General features: G+C 43.8%; 1 protein-coding gene across 1 annotated transcript in view; it reads left to right on the plus strand.

Annotated features, from left to right (window-relative positions):
* Positions 1 to 18,919, plus strand: part of LOC140496196 (adhesion G-protein coupled receptor G2-like) — a 54,583-nt gene that overhangs the window by 24,750 nt on the left and 10,914 nt on the right. Inside the window, exons 5-11 of the mRNA XM_072595696.1 lie at positions 895 to 1,045; positions 2,756 to 2,884; positions 13,513 to 13,620; positions 13,717 to 13,762; positions 14,774 to 14,880; positions 15,770 to 15,894; positions 17,416 to 17,684. Of these exons, the coding sequence (XP_072451797.1) occupies positions 947 to 1,045; positions 2,756 to 2,884; positions 13,513 to 13,620; positions 13,717 to 13,762; positions 14,774 to 14,880; positions 15,770 to 15,894; positions 17,416 to 17,684 (883 nt within the window). The 5' untranslated portion in view covers positions 895 to 946. The remainder of the gene's footprint in view (positions 1 to 894; positions 1,046 to 2,755; positions 2,885 to 13,512; positions 13,621 to 13,716; positions 13,763 to 14,773; positions 14,881 to 15,769; positions 15,895 to 17,415; positions 17,685 to 18,919) is intronic.

The following is an 18,919-nucleotide window of genomic DNA, read 5'->3' on the forward strand; positions in this document are numbered from 1 at the left end:
ACTCCCAGATCTATACATGTACACATGAAGGTAATTTAGTCACTTCCCTGAATCACATTGGTGATAAACACCACGATCTGTAATCCTACCAAGTGCAGCGAGTGTGCAGTGTCTTCCTACTTTGTTCAGTGCCATCCTGCATTTCCTGAAGCTTCTGATCCTCCCTTCCCTCAGCACTCCCCCATTGCCATTTGCAAACATCTACTGTCTTGTTGAATAACTGAGCTTCCTGGGAGCTATCCTTTCCCTCCTCTGGGCCTCAGAATGATATCTTCTATCAATTACTCAGGTTTTTGTTGTGGCTAATGACTGAATAAAGCTCATGGGTCTGATAAAGTCCCCCAGTGCCTCTGCACCAACTGGTCTGACCCCACCAGATATCTCCAGGCCAATTGATTGGCATCATTCTGTCTTATTTCATGTGAGTGCTGCATGTTATGCAGAGAACGTAATCAATGAGCATTGTCTGGATGGCATTGTGCAGAACCAGGACATTCTTTGGCCTAGAGCAAGCTGCTCAAGGCACTGGGCAGATCCCAGGATGCCATCAGGAAGAAAATGTGTGAAATATTGTAATCAGGAATGCAGCCTCACATTTTGACCCGTACCAAATGAACAAACTGGTCTGGTTGCACCCTGAGGACGTGCTGTATTTACACTGAAGATAAAGATCCTCATGAGCCGGCTGTATAGCCTCCCCAAAGGGCTTCAGGCCTCTCTCCTTCACCTCCTTCACCCAGACGGGCAGCTAGAGTGCAGTGTGGGCCTCAGGCCAATGCACTATGTAAAACTATTTGTCCTGATGCAGCAAGTTATCCCGAACCCACTGCTGCTGAACTCCAGCCCTCCTTAACTGGCGGGCAGTAACATTCTTCCTTTACTAATCTTATGCAGAGCTTCGATCATCTCAGGTTTGGAAAACAAATTACTGATTGGAGACTGTGAAATGGACAGACAAGTTATTGAAACAGAGAATGTCATATTCTACATTCAAGATACAGAAGCTGAAAATTTCCCAGCTCTCCAGTTCCCTAATGCAGATACGGTGAGTGTATGTGGAAATCCTCTTGTGTCCCAGTTAGAGTCCTGCTGGCAGGATGAGTGGCTGGAAGTCATGTGTCCCCACTTTCTCTTCATAGTGCAGTCTCTCTTTCTCTGTTATTGCTCCGAGTTTGAACGTGTGACATTCACTTACTTTCTGTTCCACCTCCACCAAGACCATGCAACACACACACCCACACACGCACACACACGCACACACACGCACACCCACACACACACACACGCACACACACACACACACACACACACACACCATGCACCCAAACACGGACACATATACGTAAACAAACACACATGCACATATACAGACATAAATACACACAAACACACTACACAACTGGGTGGAACAGTGGTTAGCACTGCTGCCTCACAGTGCCAGTGACCCAGGGTTGATTCCAGCCTTGGGTGACCGTCTGTCTGTGTGGAGTTTGCACCTTCTTGCCGTGTCTGCGTGAGTTTCCTCCGGGTGCTCCAGGGTCCTCCCACAGTTCAAAACTGTGTGGGTAAGGTAATTGGCCATGCTAAAGTGGGGATGTGATCCAGGGATGATCCATTGACCATATGGAACGCAGGGTTTCAGGGATAACACAGTGGGATGGATCTGGGTGGGATGCTGTTCGGAGGGTCAGTATGATCTCGATGAGCCAAATGGCCTGCTTGCACACTGTAGGGATTCTACATAACATGCAAACAAGTGCATAACAAACAAGCACATAACCCTGTGTACGTGCTCACACTCTTCTCCTCCCATATTCTTAACGAAGGGAATGAGTAAGGGCTCCATCCTGGTGCTGATTCAATGACCCCGTTACTGACCGGAAGATTGAGAGGGAACTGAAATTAATACGGTGGAAATTTGAGTGCAGCATAAAACTGTCGGTTGCTTTAACTCCATTTCAAACGGGACAAGTGAGATTAAAATTACCTCAGAAGTTCTCTCATAAAACATTTAAAATTCCAATTCTGTTTTGAGACGAGCAGAGTTTTGGTAATGAGTTTGAACAGTTTGAGGGTGACCATAATTATATTTCTGATCTTGTGAGTCAGCCTCTATTTTCTGGTCCCACTGTCATTTCCCTGATGTTCATGCAGGCCCCAGGCCTCTGGTACCATATTGTGAGGTGGAAGATGCTCTGAGTGCTGCTAAAGAACTCCCACAGCGAGTGTTAGAACTTCCACCAAAGGTCAACAGGATTTTTTAATAGAAAGAAAAGAATTGGATTTATTTGGCATTTCTCAAACCACTTTAGAGCCAGTGACGTACTTTCTGAAGTGTGGACACGGTTGTCGGAAACAGGGCAGTGAACTCACACACAGCAACCTCCTCCAAACAACAATATAACAATGACCCAGATTACCTGCTTTTCTGATGTTGATTGAAAGATAATTCCTGAGCTCCTCTTCAAAATGGTGCCATAGGGCCTTTCACATCCAACCAGGCAGGTAGAAGGGACCTCCGTTTAATATCCCATCTGAAAGTCATCCCCTCCAACAATGCAGCCCCCCCCCTTCACCTCCTCAGTACTGCACTGGTGGGTCAGCCTTAATTCTTGTGCTGAAGTCCTAAAGTGGGACAAAAGGCCAAAAGTTTGAAACTTCTTCAGCGCGTTACTCCTGAAGGGAAGAGGGAAATGGCATTGCAGATTCTTGTCAGTTAACCAAATGTATTATTTCTATTGAATATAAAACACAGGAGAATATCTCTGCCTTTGACCCAGCGATTAGGATCAGTCTGTCACCAACTCTCCTGGACAACATCAACATTACAACGAAAATGATACGGAGTAAAGTACTATTATTCAGGGATGCAAGACTGTTCCAGGTAATTAATCACTTTTCCAAGTGTGTAATGAGCTGTTGGATTTTATCAAAAGATACTAAAATAATTGACCTTTCTCCCTGTTGCTTATTGAGCATTTTATCGGAGGCGATAGTTTTCGTTCTTGTTGAGCATTATTTAAACAGTTATTGAACTCTTGCTGAGGTAAATTGATGCTTTGAGCAGATATTTCTTTGTGTGTTCAGTTAGTACACCGTCCTGAATGTGAGAATTTCCAAGGCCATACCGAGTAACATGAGCAGAGTACACCAGGGTGGGGGAGGGAATGGAATAAAAATGACCATCTTTGGTTAAAAACCTAATGGTCAAATATTTGTGCTTCAGGCTAACATCAGTCACTTTGTTGTACATCACTACACAACAACAAGTGACCAGTGTGTTAGTATGACAGTAAACACTGCAGTGCAGTGGTAGTGTCCCTACCTCTAAGCCAGAAAACCTGGTTTCAAGTTCCATCTGTTCCAGAGGTTTGTAATAACATCTCTAAAGAAAGCACCGAAATGTTACCTTTCTGATGGACAACAGCAAGGGACAGATTCAAGCTTTAGGTTTCCATTCAATCAATGCAACAATAACAGATTGCATTTAAATAGCAATCTGCCAAGGTGCTGCACAGTGGTGTGATCCACCAAGAATGACCCAGAGTATCCTCTCAGGTACGTAACATCCCCCCAAGAATGACCCAGGGTATCCTCACAGGTACATAACATCTCCCCAAGAATGACCCAGGGTATCCTCTCAGGTATGTAACATCCCCCCAAGAATGACCCAGGATATCCTCTCAGGTATGTAACATCCCCCCAAGAATGACCCAGGGTATCCTCTCAGGTACGTAACATCCCCCCAAGAATGACCCAGGGTATCCTCTCAGGTATGTAACATCCCCCCAAGAATGACCCAGGGTATCCTCTCAGGTACGTAACATCCCCCCAAGAATGACCCAGGGTATCCTCTCAGGTATGTAACATCTCCCCAAGAATGACCCAGGGTATCCTCTCAGGTATGTAACATCTCCCCAAGAATGACCCAGGGTATCCTCTCAGGTATGTAACATCCCTCCAAGAATGACCCAGGGTATCCTCTCAGGTATGTAACATCCCCCCAAGAATGACCCAGGGTATCCTCTCAGGTATGTAACATCCCTCCAAGAATGACCCAGAGTATCCTCTCAGTTATGTAACAGCCCCTTCATGTTCTTGAAGATGAGAGTGCTCCAAAGTACAGGGAGTTCTTACTTATCGAGTCTCCCACTTTAGTGTGATCATCAGTGATGGTCATTGTCAGAGAGCGTGGAGTGAGGCCTGGTGTGAGGATCTTGGAACCAGTTTGTATCATAACTGCAGAGACAGTATGGGTTTACTGATGGACACAGGTCCAGGGATTGTGATGTCCAATTAATCCATGCCTGTTGATTGAGGTGGAGACCGGATATCAGTTTTGTGCGACCTCATTTCCATTGTTGCTACATACAACCACTGCCCCGTGGCTGATCATTGGCTAAACAGATCAGTAAAGGTTCCAGTATCATGTGTGTCAAACATAGTCTAAAGCCAGTGTCCACTTCGAAATGGGGAGATGCTCTTTGGCTGCAGATGGTGCTGAGACCATTCAAACATCAGGGTTGTGGAACAGCCAACCGTGCTGATCCTCGGGGACAGCATGGATCAAACTTTCAGATATGCACTGCAAATCTTATTGGAAGAGGTATTGAAAAGAAGAGATGTCATGAATAGGAGAGGTGCACTGTGTACTCAGGGTGACAGAATCCCTCAGTCACATCTCAAATCATCAGAGACCCACCACCCACTAACACACAATAACCATCAGTAAAGACACAGCCTTAACACACACACGTTATCCCTCATCCACACACACTTCACACTATTATAATACTCACAACTTATTCAATCAGAACAGCTGCATCAGCATTGCATGTTACTCACAGACACACTCGCTTCATTCTTGCAGGACAGGGTGGGTCACAGATGAGGAGGCAGGAAGTGGGGGGAGAGGCCCCTGTGTGTTTCAGCTGCTCTGGAGGAGGCAGCATCAGCCATTGTGTCGGCTTTTACTCTTGTTTTGTGGGGAAAGTAAACAATGTGACGGTCAGTGACAGAGAACCAATAAGGAATCTCTGACTTGGAAGTGGAGTTAAAATTCTAGGTATAAAAACAGAAGTTGCTGGAAAAGCTCAGCAGGTCTGGTAACATCTGCAGAGAGAAATCAGAGTTAATGTTTCTGGAAACCGGACCCGAAGCGTTAAGTCTGATTTCCCTTCACAGATGCTGCCAGACCTGCTGAACTTTCTCTGTTTTTGTTTCTGATTTACAGCATCTGCAGTTCTTTCGGTTTTTATTTTGAAATTCTTGGTATTGCTTGTGAATGATTTGTTCACATCCAGCCTGAACAGAAAGGGGCTGCCTCATTCCAGATATCTGTCTTGTTCTTCCACTTCTCCCTTCCCATTCTTACGCCTGTTCCTCAACTTCTCAACTCAGAGGGGACATCGAAAGCCTCATGATGACGTTGGATCACTATAAACCCAGCGGCCTTCTTCTGTAGTCTGGTCTATCAGAGTCTCTGCCTGAGCTTGTTACAGGAGCCTATTGTGTGATCTTGCGTTCAGGCATTCTCATTATAACAAACATACTGCAGACCAGGACAAATCCTGACACCTGATCAGCTGGAGATTACAGGGCTCTTCCACAACAGTTCAGGACATTGCTTCAGGACATCAATGGTCTGTTCTAAAGAATGGGAGCATGTCAAATGTCATGTGCACATGTGCAAGGTTCCCATCTGGAGTCATGGGCCATATCATGGGGAGGTCATCCTGCTGATCATTAACCAATCTTTGCATTGCCAGGATAATGGGCACAGATGGCACAGAGGACTGCCACAGAATGAATGTGTCAGAATTGCTGCCAGGATAATGGGCATGTACCTGAAAGATACGTTACCTGTGGTCACACAGCAGACCCACATTGAGGGAGTGGAATTACTTTCAGCTCAGGGAAATGGTAAAACGTAAACTGTAATCATACACAAGGCACTGTGTGTCAGCTCATTGAGAAACCCGCACTGTGTAAAGGCTGCAATCCAAAGAAATCCTTCAATTTGTTCCACCTTCAAGAGGGACCGGGATGAATTTCATTCCCTTTGAACGGAGAGTCTCTCTCATGCAGGAGTATACTGAAAACTGCAAGCTGTTGCAGCCTCAGGGAAAGTCAGAAGCTTAAAGAGTTCAGAGCCACAGTCCAATTGATGGCTATTATTAATGCTGTCCCTGCTTAGCTCTGAGGTTGAGCTGCAATCGTTGGTAAATTACAGTCACAATCCTTTTTAGTGAAATAGTCACAAATTGTTTTCATCGCTAAAATTCAGGGAGAAATTGCTTCCAAACCATCCTGAGCTGACATGGTATCTGTTTGAAAGCCGTGTCCCTTTTCTCATGGTTACGCCTCTGTTCATTTTCCCCGTCATGATGAATCTTCACAGGCCCCACTGTGTCTGATGACAACGAATTAATACAGCAAAATCCACCAAAAAAACTCAGCACTATCCAGATCACTCCCTGTACAACTCCCTGTACCACTCCCTCAATCACTCCCTGTACCACTCTTTGTACCACTCCCTGTACAACTCCCTGTGTCACTCCCTGAATCACTCCTTGTATCACTCCCTGTACCACTCCCTGTATTACTCCCTGTATTACTCCCTGTATCAGACCCTGTACACTTCCTTAACCACTCCCTGAACCACTCCTTGTATCTATTAACAAGAATGGAAAGATTCCCAAATGCACAAAATTGTAGCATCAGCCAGAAAGAATACAGCAATCCTACAATTAACTCAGAGGACTCGAAGTAGCACAGGTGATGATCTTAATGTTGTGTTCAGGGTGAACCATGGGGTCGGCTGGATGATGGAACTCCAAAGTGGCAGCACTGGTGTCAAATCGCTGCTACTCACTGACTGACATCATGATCTATCTCCTGTCGATGATGCTGGTGATCATTAGGTACATGCACACAAACTCTTCAATGAATATGGTATCTCCTGTGCTCCTGTTGGAAGTGTGTGTGCACAACCTTGGTACATTTTCAAAACTTGAGAGGACTCATGGTACTGCTTGTATCCCGCAAGGAGATCTGCTGTCACACTATGCAACACCCTTCTGACTTGTACCATCCTCCCATATCCACTATATCTAACCTACAACCCCTCTCTGACATCTTTCATTGAGTCTATCACCGATGATGCCTCTTTCTGCAGCCCCCACTTTGCCCTTCAGAAGAGACCTTCCTGGTTTTTCAGTTCTGATCCAGTCACTGAAATACTGACACTTTCTTTTCTGGGTGTCACATTTTAGAGTTCTTTTTGCTCTTGAAATGTCAACCCCCTCTCCATTTTCAATGTGGTTTCTGTATGACAATCTGAGCATATGTTTTATTAGATACATTCCAAAGGCCTCTGTTTTCTTCCATAGATCCTAATGTATTGTCCAGGTTTCTGAGAGAAAGGGGAACGTGAATGGAATGGAACATCTTCTGAAGTTTTTTCCTTGCTTTACGTTTGAACTTTTATATTGTTCTGTCATACTTTATCTTCACAAAATTACTCCTGCCTATCTCTATCCTCCTTCAACCTTCAGCATCATATTTGTAATCTATGGTTGTCATTTGGCAGAAATGGACATAGTTTTCCACTTATTCCAGTGTGACATTGCCCTGGTTTCATTAAATATATTCTATTCTTGTTTTTGACTTTTTGTTGTTCGTACTTAATCCATATTCTCGACGTTTTCTCGATCTTAGATATTTTCAAATCAACCTGTTCAGGGATGTTATTACATACCTCGGGAGCAGGTGGGACTTGAGCCCGGGTTAATCCATATTCTAAACTTCTATTTTTCACCTGTTCCATAATATTTCCCTTCTTCTGATTCTGTAAGTAGTGTTGTCAGCATACTCCAAGTTCGTTATGTATAAAGAACAAAGAGAATGAAAGAACAAAAAACAATCCAGCACAGGAACAGACCTTTCAGCCCTCCAAACCTGTGCTGACACATTTTGCCCTTCCATACTAAAACTGCCTTCACTTACAGAAACAGTATCCCTCTATTCCCTTCCTATTCACGTATTGGGACAGGTGTATCTTCGATGTTGCTATTGTGTCTGCTTCCACCACCTCCTCAGGCAGAGTGTTCCAAACACTCACCACCCTTTGTGTGAAAACCTTACCTCCCACATCTCGAATGTACTCACCTCCAGTTTCTACTCCTGGAAGCACACCTAATTTTCTACATATATGTTCTGTGAACTGATTGAAACGTTTTGGCTCCAGTATCCTGTATTGTTAAGCTCCTCTCTTCAATGTGAAATATATCTGATTGTCCCTCTTCTAGTCTAACGTTCAGAGTCTGGATAAATCACTTTTCCTTACTCTCAATGATACATTTCAGCAACACACCAATTAATTTTTGGTGATAAAAACGATGCAGTGCTTGTATATATCAGAGATTGTCCTGAGGTTAAATATTTCATGCCTTCTTCCTATTCCAGGGCTAAAACATGACTGTGTTTCTCCAATGGCTGCTTCAAATGGGGTATTATACCTTTTTATTATGATTTTTCAAATGTCTTTAATAAGATGACTTAAAAATTGTCATTCTAAAATGATTGTACTCCAGTCCTTGAGGCTGCTTGGTTCATGAACAATGAACACTTCAACCAACTTAGAACGTGTTCTTTGGTCTATATTTAATTCCAACCTCCTGTTATCCCTTTTAATTCTATTTCTCTCGGGGCTTTTGAATGGTATATTCTTATTTCATCTATACTCGAAGTTTTTTCCTGTACTCATCAATTTGAAAGCGTTCTATAATCTCTGATGCCAATGTTTTGTCCAGCATTTTCCTCTGGATTTATATTCCTCAATTTGCATGATTGTCTTGCTACTGCATCACTTTCAAACAATATTTGACCAGCTTTGTCTTCCATTGTTTGTTGTCATCCCTTTCTATCTGTGAACAATGTCTCGTGCCTAACTCTCATTTTGTGGTTTCTTTCCAGCTCCAACATTTCCCCACACATCTTTGCCTCCATGCAGAGGGTTTTCTTTTCAATTCCATCGTACTCTCTTTGGTTTCTCCCCTTTCTGCCATCCTTGCTGGGTTCTCATCTCTCATCCAGTTCAGGTCTTGCTTTCTTTTCTGTGTTGGTCATATTTCCTTTGCAGCAGCTGCTTACTCTCTTTCATGTTTATTTTCCACTTTTTTCCTATTCCTTCTCCTGAGCTCTCGGTTTGTCTGATTCCTCAATCCTGAAACGTTCCAATCGAGTTTTCCTTTCAGAGTGAATGCCTGTCACATGTTTTCATCCTTCAACGTGCGATGGTCTAAATGATCAGACATCATTTACTTATCTGGGATTTTCGGAATGTCTCTCCATGCTGGGACACACATAAATATCATTTATACTTTTCAAAAATATTATTTCAACGGCACATAATTTCTAAACACATTGCTTCAACTTCTCAAGTCTGTAATTTAATTGTGGTTGCTTCACTATGGTTGTGTTTTCTATTATCGCATCATTTTCTTGATCAAACTGTGACAGTCTCTCTCCTTTTCCATTTTATCTGGGTCTCTACTCGATGGAGTTTAGAAGGATGAGGTGGGGGATCTCATTGAAGCACAGAGAATACTGAATGGCCTGGACAGAGTAGGTGTTGAGAAGATGGTAGGAGAGACTAGGACCTGGGGGCATAGCCTTAGAATAAAGGGAAGATCTTATAGTACGGAGATAAGGAGAAACTTCTTCAGCCAGAGAATGGAGAATCTATGGAATTCATTGCCACAGAAGGCTGTGGAGGCCGGGTCATTGAGTATATTTAAGATTGAGATAGAAAGGTTCTTGAGTATCAAGGGGATCAAGGGTTATAGACAATAGACAATAGACAATAGGTACAAGAGTAGGCCATTCAGCCCTTCGGGTCTGCACCGCCATTCAATATGATCATGGCTGATCATTCCTAATCAGTATCCTCTTCCTGCCTTATCTCCTTAACCCTTGATTCCACTATCTTTGAGAGCTCTATCCAACTCTTTCTTAAATGAATCCAGAGACTGGGCCTCCACTGCCCTCTGGGGCAGAGCATTCCACACTGCCACCACTCTCTGGGTGAAGAAGTTTCTCCTCATCTCTGTCCTAAATGGTCTACCCTGTATTTTTAAGCTGTGTCCTCTGGTTCGGCACTCACCCATCAGCAGAAACATGTTTCCTGCTGCCAGAGTGTCCAATCCTTTCATAATCTTATATGTCTCAATCAGATCCCCTCTCAGTCTTCTAAACTTAAGGGTATACAAGCCTAGTCGCTTCAGTCTTTCAGTGTAAGGTAATCCCGCCATTCCAGGAATTGACCTCGTGAACCTACGCTGCACTGCCTCAATAGCCAGAATGTCTTTCCTCAAATTTGGTGACCAGAATTGCACACAGGACACCAGGTGTGGTCTCACCAGGGTCCTGTATAGCTGCAGAAGCACCTCTTTGCTTCTATACTCAATTCCTCTTGTTATGAAGGCCAGCATGCTATTAGCCTTCTTTACTACCTGCTGTACCTGCATGCTTGCCATCATTGACTGATATACAAGAACACCCAGATCTCTCTGTACTGCCCCTTTACCTAAATTGATTCCATTGAGGTAGTAATCTGTCTTCCTGTTCTTGCCACCAAAGTGGATAACCATATATTTATCCACATTAAACTGCATCTGCCATGCATCTGCCCACTCACCTAACTTGTCCAGGTCACCCTGTAATCTCCTAACATCCTCATCACATTTCACCCTGCCACCCAGCTTTGTATCATCAACAAATTTGCTAATGTTATTGCTGATACCATCTTCTATATCATTAACATATATTGTAAAAAGCTGCGGTCCCAGTACTGATCCCTGCGGTACCCCACTGGTCACTGCCTGCCATTCCAAAATGGAGCCGTTTATTACTACCCTTTGTTTCCTATCAGGCAACCAATTTTCAATCCAATCTAGTACTTTGCCCCCAATACCATGTGCCCTAATTTTGCTCACTAACCTCCTATGTGGGACTTTATCAAAAGCTTTCTGAAAGTCCAGGTACACTATATCTACTGGATCTCCCTCATCCATCTTCAGAGTTACAGCATCATAAAATTCAAGAAGATTAGTCAAGCATGATTTCCCCTTCATAAATCCATGCTGGCTCTGACCTATCCTGTTACTACTATCCAGATGTGCCAGCATCTTTCCCACCACTGAGGTCAGACTAACTGGTCTATAATTTCCTGCTTTCTCTCTCCCACCTTTCTTAAAAAGTGGTATAACATTAGCCACCCTCCAATCCTCAGGAACTGAACCCGAATCTATCGAACTCTGGAAAATATTCACCAACGGATACACGATTTCCTGAGCCACCTCCTTCAGTACCCTGGGATGTAGACCATCAGGCCCCAGGGACTTATCAACCTTCAGACCTAACAGTCTCTCCAACACCAAATCCTGGCAAATATAAATTCCCTTAAGTTCAGGTCCTTCAGCCACTCCATTGCATTATGGGGAGAAAGCAAGATGAAACTCATCAGCCATGGTTAAATGGCAGGGCAGATTTGATGGGCTGAACGGCCTAATGCCTGCTCCTATCTATTATGGTCTAATGGTCTTCTGGATCTGAGGTCATATTGATCGACACATGTCCCGATATTCCTTCACCAATTTAATTGTATAAGTCACCCATTGCAATTATCATAACATCCCATTTAACTGAATTTGCAACACTTCAGATTGCCACCAAAAATGCCTCTATTTCCTGCTCACTGTGTTTTTATGCTGGGGCAGGATGGAAGCACAGAAAATAGGAGCAGAACGAGACGATTCAGTCCTTCGATCCTTATCTACCATCTAACTCAGTCCCTTGTTCCTGCTTTCTCCCTGTACCCTTTGATTCCTTTAGCACTAAGAACTATATCTAACTTCAGTTTGAAAACATTCAATGAAATGGTTTCAACCACTGTCTGTGGTAAAGAGTTCCACAGGCTCACCACTCACTGAGTGCAGAACGTTTTCCCCATCTCAGTGCTAAATGACTGACCCCATATTCACAATCTGTGATCCCTGGTTCAGGACTCCCCAGTCACCGGGAACATCTTTCTTGCAGTTACCCTGTCTACTCCTGTTAGAATTGGATAGGTTTCTATGAGATTCTGCCCAATTCTTCTAATCTCCAGTGAACAAAGACTGGATTGGTTCAGACATTCTTCAAATGTCAGTTCTGCAGTCTCAGGAATGAGGTCACTGAACCTTCATTGAACTCCCTCAATATCCAGAACATCCTTTCTCAGATAAGGAAACCAAAACTGGACACAATGCTCCAAGTGTGGTCTCACCAAGGCCGTGTATAATTACAGCAGGACACTCCCGCTCCTGTACTCGAACCCTCTCACTATGAAGGACAACATGCCATTGACCTTCCTCACTGCTTCCTGCCCCTGCATCCTCACTTTCAGCAATTGCATTATGAGGACACACCGATCTTGTTACGCCTCCCCTTTGGAAATCGATCATTATTCAGATCATAATCTGCCTTCCTATTTTTGTAAACTAATCACATTATACTTCATCTGCCGTGCATTAGCCCACTCACTCAGCATGTCCAAATCATATTGAAGCATCACTGCATCCTCCACAGAGCTCACCCTCCCACCCAGCTTCATCTCATCTGCAAACATGGAGATATGACGCTGACTTCCTGATCGAAATCTTTCATAAACATTGTGAGTAGCTGCTGTTCTAGCACTGATCCCTGTGGAGTGAAGCATGAACACTGCTGAGAGTTATATGCTGCTGGTCTTAGACAGGGTTACACATGGACATGATATGTTCAGAATGGCCGATTGAATGGATTGAATGTTTAATGACAGTACGTTTTCTTCACCATGAAGCTGACACCTCAGGCTCCCTGTTCATTTAGGTCTATCCCACCAATGGAGGGTGTCACTGGCATTGTATTCATCAGGACCTCACCCTGGGACCAGTAGATCAAGTCGAGTCTGGCTGGTACAGGGGCCCCTCGTCATTGGGGGGACCGGTGTCACCAACATTGAGCATTTTTCTTCCATTCCAGCAGACAGCTTTCTGACTTTCTCTTCCGGTCAAACCTTTTAAGGGAAGGATCGGAGCATGCACTTGGTCCAGAACATTCTGGTTATTTGAATCCTTTGGAATCTTTCTGCCCTGGCTGTTTTCTTTGTCAATGAATACACCTCAATGTTCATCATTTCTCCTTCCATTACGGTTTGTCCCTCAACTCAGACAGGGTATGACCCTTCGAGCCAGCAGTGAGAGCTGGGTGGAGATGAGAACCATTGATCCCAGTCCATCACACAAGGTGGGATGACTGAAAACACAAGGGTAAGACCTCGATCCAAACACTCCACGTCAACACACTTTGTACGTTTGACTATAGTGAGTGGAGTCTGTCTTCACCCAGAAATTAGGCTGCTGTTCATTCCTTTCCTTCATTTGATTTTAATCAGAAATTCTACTGTAACCTATATGTATATCTTTGCAGGTTAAAAATCAAACTGTTCTAAATCGTGTGGTTGGAATTCAAGTGGGGAATAGAGCGCTTGATAATCTGACAGACCCTGTGATAATTGTATTTAACAAATCATCACCGGTAAGGACATTTTTCACTTTTCATTATTCAATTGATTAACAGGAAATATTCATGTTAAGGGTGGCAAAGATTTATTGATCATTTTCTTCATATTAGGTAAAGGCCATTCCAAAATGTGTCTTTTGGGAGTTACAACAAAATGGTAAGGAAAACGGTCATAGAACATAGAACATAGAACAATACAGCACAGAACAGGCCCTTCGGCCCACGATGTTGTGCCGAACTTCTATCCTAGATTAAGCACCCATCCATGTACCTATCCAAATGCCGCTTAAAGGTCGCCAATGAATCTGACTCTACCACTCCCACGGGCAGCGCATTCCATGCCCCCACCACTCTCTGGGTGAAGAACCCACCCCTGACATCTCCCCTATACCTTCCACCCTTCACCTTAAATTTATGTCCCCTTGTAACACTCTGTTGTACCCGGGGAAAAAGTTTCTGACTGTCTACTCTATCTATTCCTCTGATCATCTTATAAACCTCTATCAAGTCACCCCTCATCCTTCGCCGTTCCAACGAGAAAAGGCCGAGAACTCTCAACCTATCCTCGTATGACCTACTCTCCATTCCAGGCAACATCCTGGTAAATCTTCTCTGCACCCTCTCCAAAGCTTCCACATCTTTCCTAAAGTGAGGCGACCAGAACTGCACACAGTACTCCAAATGTGGCCTAACCAAAGTCCTGTACAGCTGCAACATCACCTCACGACTCTTGAATTCAATCCCTCTGCTAATGAACGATAATACTCCATAGGCCTTCTTACAAACTCTATCCACCTGAGTGGCAACCTTCAAAGATCTATGTACATAGACCCCAAGATCCCTCTGTTCCTCCACCTGACCAAGAACCCTACCATTAACCCTGTATTCCGCATTCTTATTTGTTCTTCCAAAATGGACAACCTCACACTTGGCAGGGTTGAACTCCATCTGCCACTCCTCAGCCCAGCTCTGCATCATATCTAAGTCCCTCTGCAGCCGACAACAGCCCTCCTCACTGTCCACAACTCCACCTATCTTTGTATCATCTGCAAATTTACTGACCCACCCTTCGACTCCCTCATCTAAGTCATTAATAAAAATTACAAACAGATTTCAGTTATCCTTGACCCAAGGATTGAGTTCTCAGTGCTGCCCCTTTCTATTGCAGGGAACCCAGCTGAGGGTCACTGGAACGATTCCGGCTGCACAACACAAAACACAGTCAATGAAGTCATCTGTCGGTGCAATCACCTGACTTTCTTTGCTGTCTTGCTGGTAGGGTCAATGTAATGCAATATTATGTATCTTTTGGCCTATTCCACTTTGGCTGCGATCAACAAATTTTAGCAGCAATAAAAATACAAAATACATAAAGATGCAAAAACAGATTAGAAAAGCCAATTGTTTTATTAAGACGATCCCATCCCAACAGGCAGCAAGCTACTCAGCTTCAAACCCATTTCCCCCCATTCCTTTCTTTCAGAGTTATCCCATCTTTACAGGGAGGCAAGAGAAATTAAATCTGAGGGAGAATCCAAATTTGAGGGAGGAGCTTTGGGAAGTGTCACACTGACCCTGATAGGTCCATGAGACAATGACAACTGATGTCACAATCACAGTTAATCCACTCACCTTGGGCAGATCAAGATGTCTCCCACTCACCAAAACTCATCCAGCTCCCTAAGGATTGGTTGCAGTAAATCTCTCACTCCCAGTGTGTGTTGGTGATTTTTTTTCTAAAGGTTTATGGCTCTTGGGAAGTGAATTGTTTCTGAGTATCTAACCCATTTGTCATCTCCCACCGCCCCGACACCATCTTCACTGTCTATCCCATTAGGATTGTCAACATTAGGGCTGGGAGTTTCATTACTCTCCAGGTGCTGAGTATCTGATGTGGAGCTTGTCGTTCTGGGGATTGTGTGGAGGCCCAGTAGCTCAGAGTAGAAAAGAGAATTGTTCAGAGTGCACATCTTTGTGGCTGCTTTCAGACTGACCTGGCCTTAGATCAGATGTTTGTGTGGCTTCTCAACAGGAGATGAGTAGATATCACAGGGGGACCCCAACCCAGAGGTGAGGGAAAGTGCAGTGAAAGTAGGGTGTGTCACTCAGTTGAAGAAAACATTACCCAATCCTCATGTCAATGGTCTCGTTTTCTGTTATAAAGCAAATCGATGGGAACCAACACTTGGATGAGAAGACATTGAGATCGCTAACATACATCACCCAGATTGGTTGTGGTGTTTCTGGCATTTTCACAGCAATTACTTTAATCATCCACTTTATTCTCAGGTAGGAACATTAATCATCAAAGATGAAATTTCATGGAGAAGAAGCCATTCTCAATGATCTCACTGTATAATCACAATATATCACAAATGTCTCCTTGAAGATAGAGCTTATGAGTAATTCACAACAGCAAGTTCATGAAACAAAGCTTACTTCTGTTTTAGTGTTTGACATTAATTCTAAGAGTATTGTAGCTGAGTAATGATTCACTTTACTTTCAGATTGTACCTCAGTATGTCATGGTCAAAGTTTGTATCTGCAGTGAGCAGTGTCACTACCTCTGAGTTAGCAGCTCTGGGTTCAAGTCCCACTCCAGGACTTGAGGACCATAGAGGGTGCATCCAGACTGAGGCCAGATTGATTATCGAGCTACAATTCCTTCCAGCACACCTTTAGCAGGTGGTCAGAGAGGGAGAGTTTCCTGATTAGGGGTTCTTGCTGTAGAGAGGTGCCCCTCGAGCTGTGCCTTCAGGTTATCCACCTGCTCCAGGAGATGGGAGTTATAGAAACAACCATAGGCACATGCTTCACCTGCCTCAGGCATCTCCAGATGCAGGAAATCTTCAAAGTCAATGTTTATCAACTTGCTGTTTTATTCCCAAATGGAGTCATTGAGATATACAGCACGGTTAGAGACCTTCAGTCCAACTCATCCGTGCTGACCAGACATCCCAATCTGAGCGAGTCCCATTTACCAGCATCTGGCCCATATCCCTCCAAACCCTTCCTAATCATATACCCATCCAGAAGCCTTGTAAATGTTGTAATTGTATCAGCCTCCACCACTTCCTCTGGCAGCTCATTCCATACACGTACCACCCTCTGCATGAAAACATTATTCCTTAGGTTCCTTTTAAACCTTTCCCCTCTTACCCTAAAGGTATGCCTTCTCGTTCTGAACTTCCCCACCCCAGGGAAAAGACCTTGTCTATTTTTCCTATTCATGCCCCTCTACAAGGTCACCCCTCAGCCTCCAATGGTCCATGGAAAACAGCCCCATCCTGTTCAACCTCTATCTACAGCTCAAACCCTCCAACCCTGGCAAATCCTTGTCATTTTTTTCTGAACCCTTTCAAGTTTCACAACATCCTTCCAATAAATGGGAGACCAGAATTGCACAAAATATTCCAAAAATGACCAAACCAATGTCATGTACCAAACCAACGTGACCTTCAATGTCATGTACCAAAAATGGCCAAACCAACGTGACCTTCAAACTTCTATACTCAATGCTCTGACCAACAGAGGAAAGCATACCAAACACCTTATTCACTATCCTGACTACCTCCAACTCCACATTCAAGGAGCTATGAACCTGCACTCCAAGGTCTCTTTGTTCAGCAACACTCCCCAGGACCTTACTATTAAGGGGAAGTCCTGCCTTGATTTGCCTTTCCAAAATGCAACACCTCACATTTATCTAAATTAAACTCCATCTGCCATTCCTCAACCCATTGGCCCACCTGATAAAGATCCCATTGCACTCTGAGGTAACCTTCTGCTGTTTCTTTTCCCTTCATTCAGAAAAAGACAAAAGGAAGCTTCCATCCAGATCCACGTGAATCTCTCTGTTGCCTTGTTTCTTCTCAATGTGAGCTTCTTAACCAGCACAGTGTTCAGTTCCAAGAGCACTGATGAGCTGTGTAAAGCCATTGCTGCCCTGCTGCATTACTCACTGCTTTGCAGTTTTACATGGATGGGAATTGAAGCATTTCACCTGTACCTCATGCTGATCAAAGTCTTCAACATTTACATTCGGTTTTACATGCTGAAACTCTGCCTTCTCGGTTGGGGTGAGTGTGAAGTATTCTGTCACTGAGTTATTTGTAAGTGCATGGTCTGATTCTCACTCATGTAGTAACAACTTTTATTTCATTGTTACAAGAAAAGGGGCTGAAGTATAAAACAGCTATTCTTTAAGGGTTCTGGCTGTCTCTGTCAGATAACAGGAGAAAATCTCTGTCAAATTTCAGGATCAAACTTGGTGAAAGTAGGAATTGTAATTGATAAGTGAACAGATTCAAACCCAGACAGAAAACAGAATGGGAGTGATGTTTGATAGTCCAGGTTTACTTCCAGCTGGGAATGAATACAGCATGAAACATCCTTGAAATGTAATCCTGAGACAGCACCAATCAAAGACACCATCCCCTCTTGTGAGAGTGGAATTCATGGATAGAGGGTTTCTCTTGATTAATTAGAGAGATTCCTCCAGCAATGAACTGTGTCTCTGATTGAAAGCTGGGTCTTAGGAATCTAAATTCAGTGCTGAAAGGTTCAAGGGTGAGGTCCCCCAGAGTCATCACTGAGAGACACATGTTAATATGTGCCAAGCATGACTATACACACAGGCCGGTATTTTAAACCAAAGAACAAGTTTTCTTCCAAAAGCTGCCACCTTCGTGTTGCTGTAGCAGGAAGTGAAGGATTCTGACAGCAACGTTCACTTTCCAATCTGTCACCACTCCCCATAACAGAGCAGGTATTTCTGACTGTACTCACATTACTCAGCAGAAAAACAGTCAGAGTCAGGGGACAGCTCCATGCTGGGTAGAAACCCTGCCGACTGTATTCAACATTCCCAGCGCAGCACCCCATAGCAGCCTGCCAACATCTGAAGTCTGAGTCTTAACGTCAGTGACCTCTTTGTGTGTCTGACACTCCTGTATACTGGAATCTCGGGGGAGTGAAATTCTTATATACCAGCGACACAGCAGGGGCTCTGAGTGAATTCAGCAGCTTGTCATACACTGTCTCAGTTTATATTCTCTGTGGATTTGACAAATATAGCCAAGAGTTTTCATTTCAAGCCAAATAAAACAAATTGAAACAAGGAAACAGGTCTCCAAGAGCAGTTTGAACTCTTGCTATGCAAGGTTACTTCTAAAATATTGCTTAAAATAAACACAACTTGAATCATTTTCCTCTTGAGTCATCAAGACTGGGGTGCAAGGAAATAATGTTGAAAAGGGACCATCAACCCATGTAGTGTAAGACGAGGGTACTGATCGGACCGTGTTTGGGATAT

The sequence above is a fragment of the Chiloscyllium punctatum genome, chromosome 26, assembly GCF_047496795.1.
Source record: "Chiloscyllium punctatum isolate Juve2018m chromosome 26, sChiPun1.3, whole genome shotgun sequence".
In the NCBI taxonomy this organism is placed as follows: Eukaryota; Metazoa; Chordata; class Chondrichthyes; order Orectolobiformes; family Hemiscylliidae; genus Chiloscyllium; species Chiloscyllium punctatum.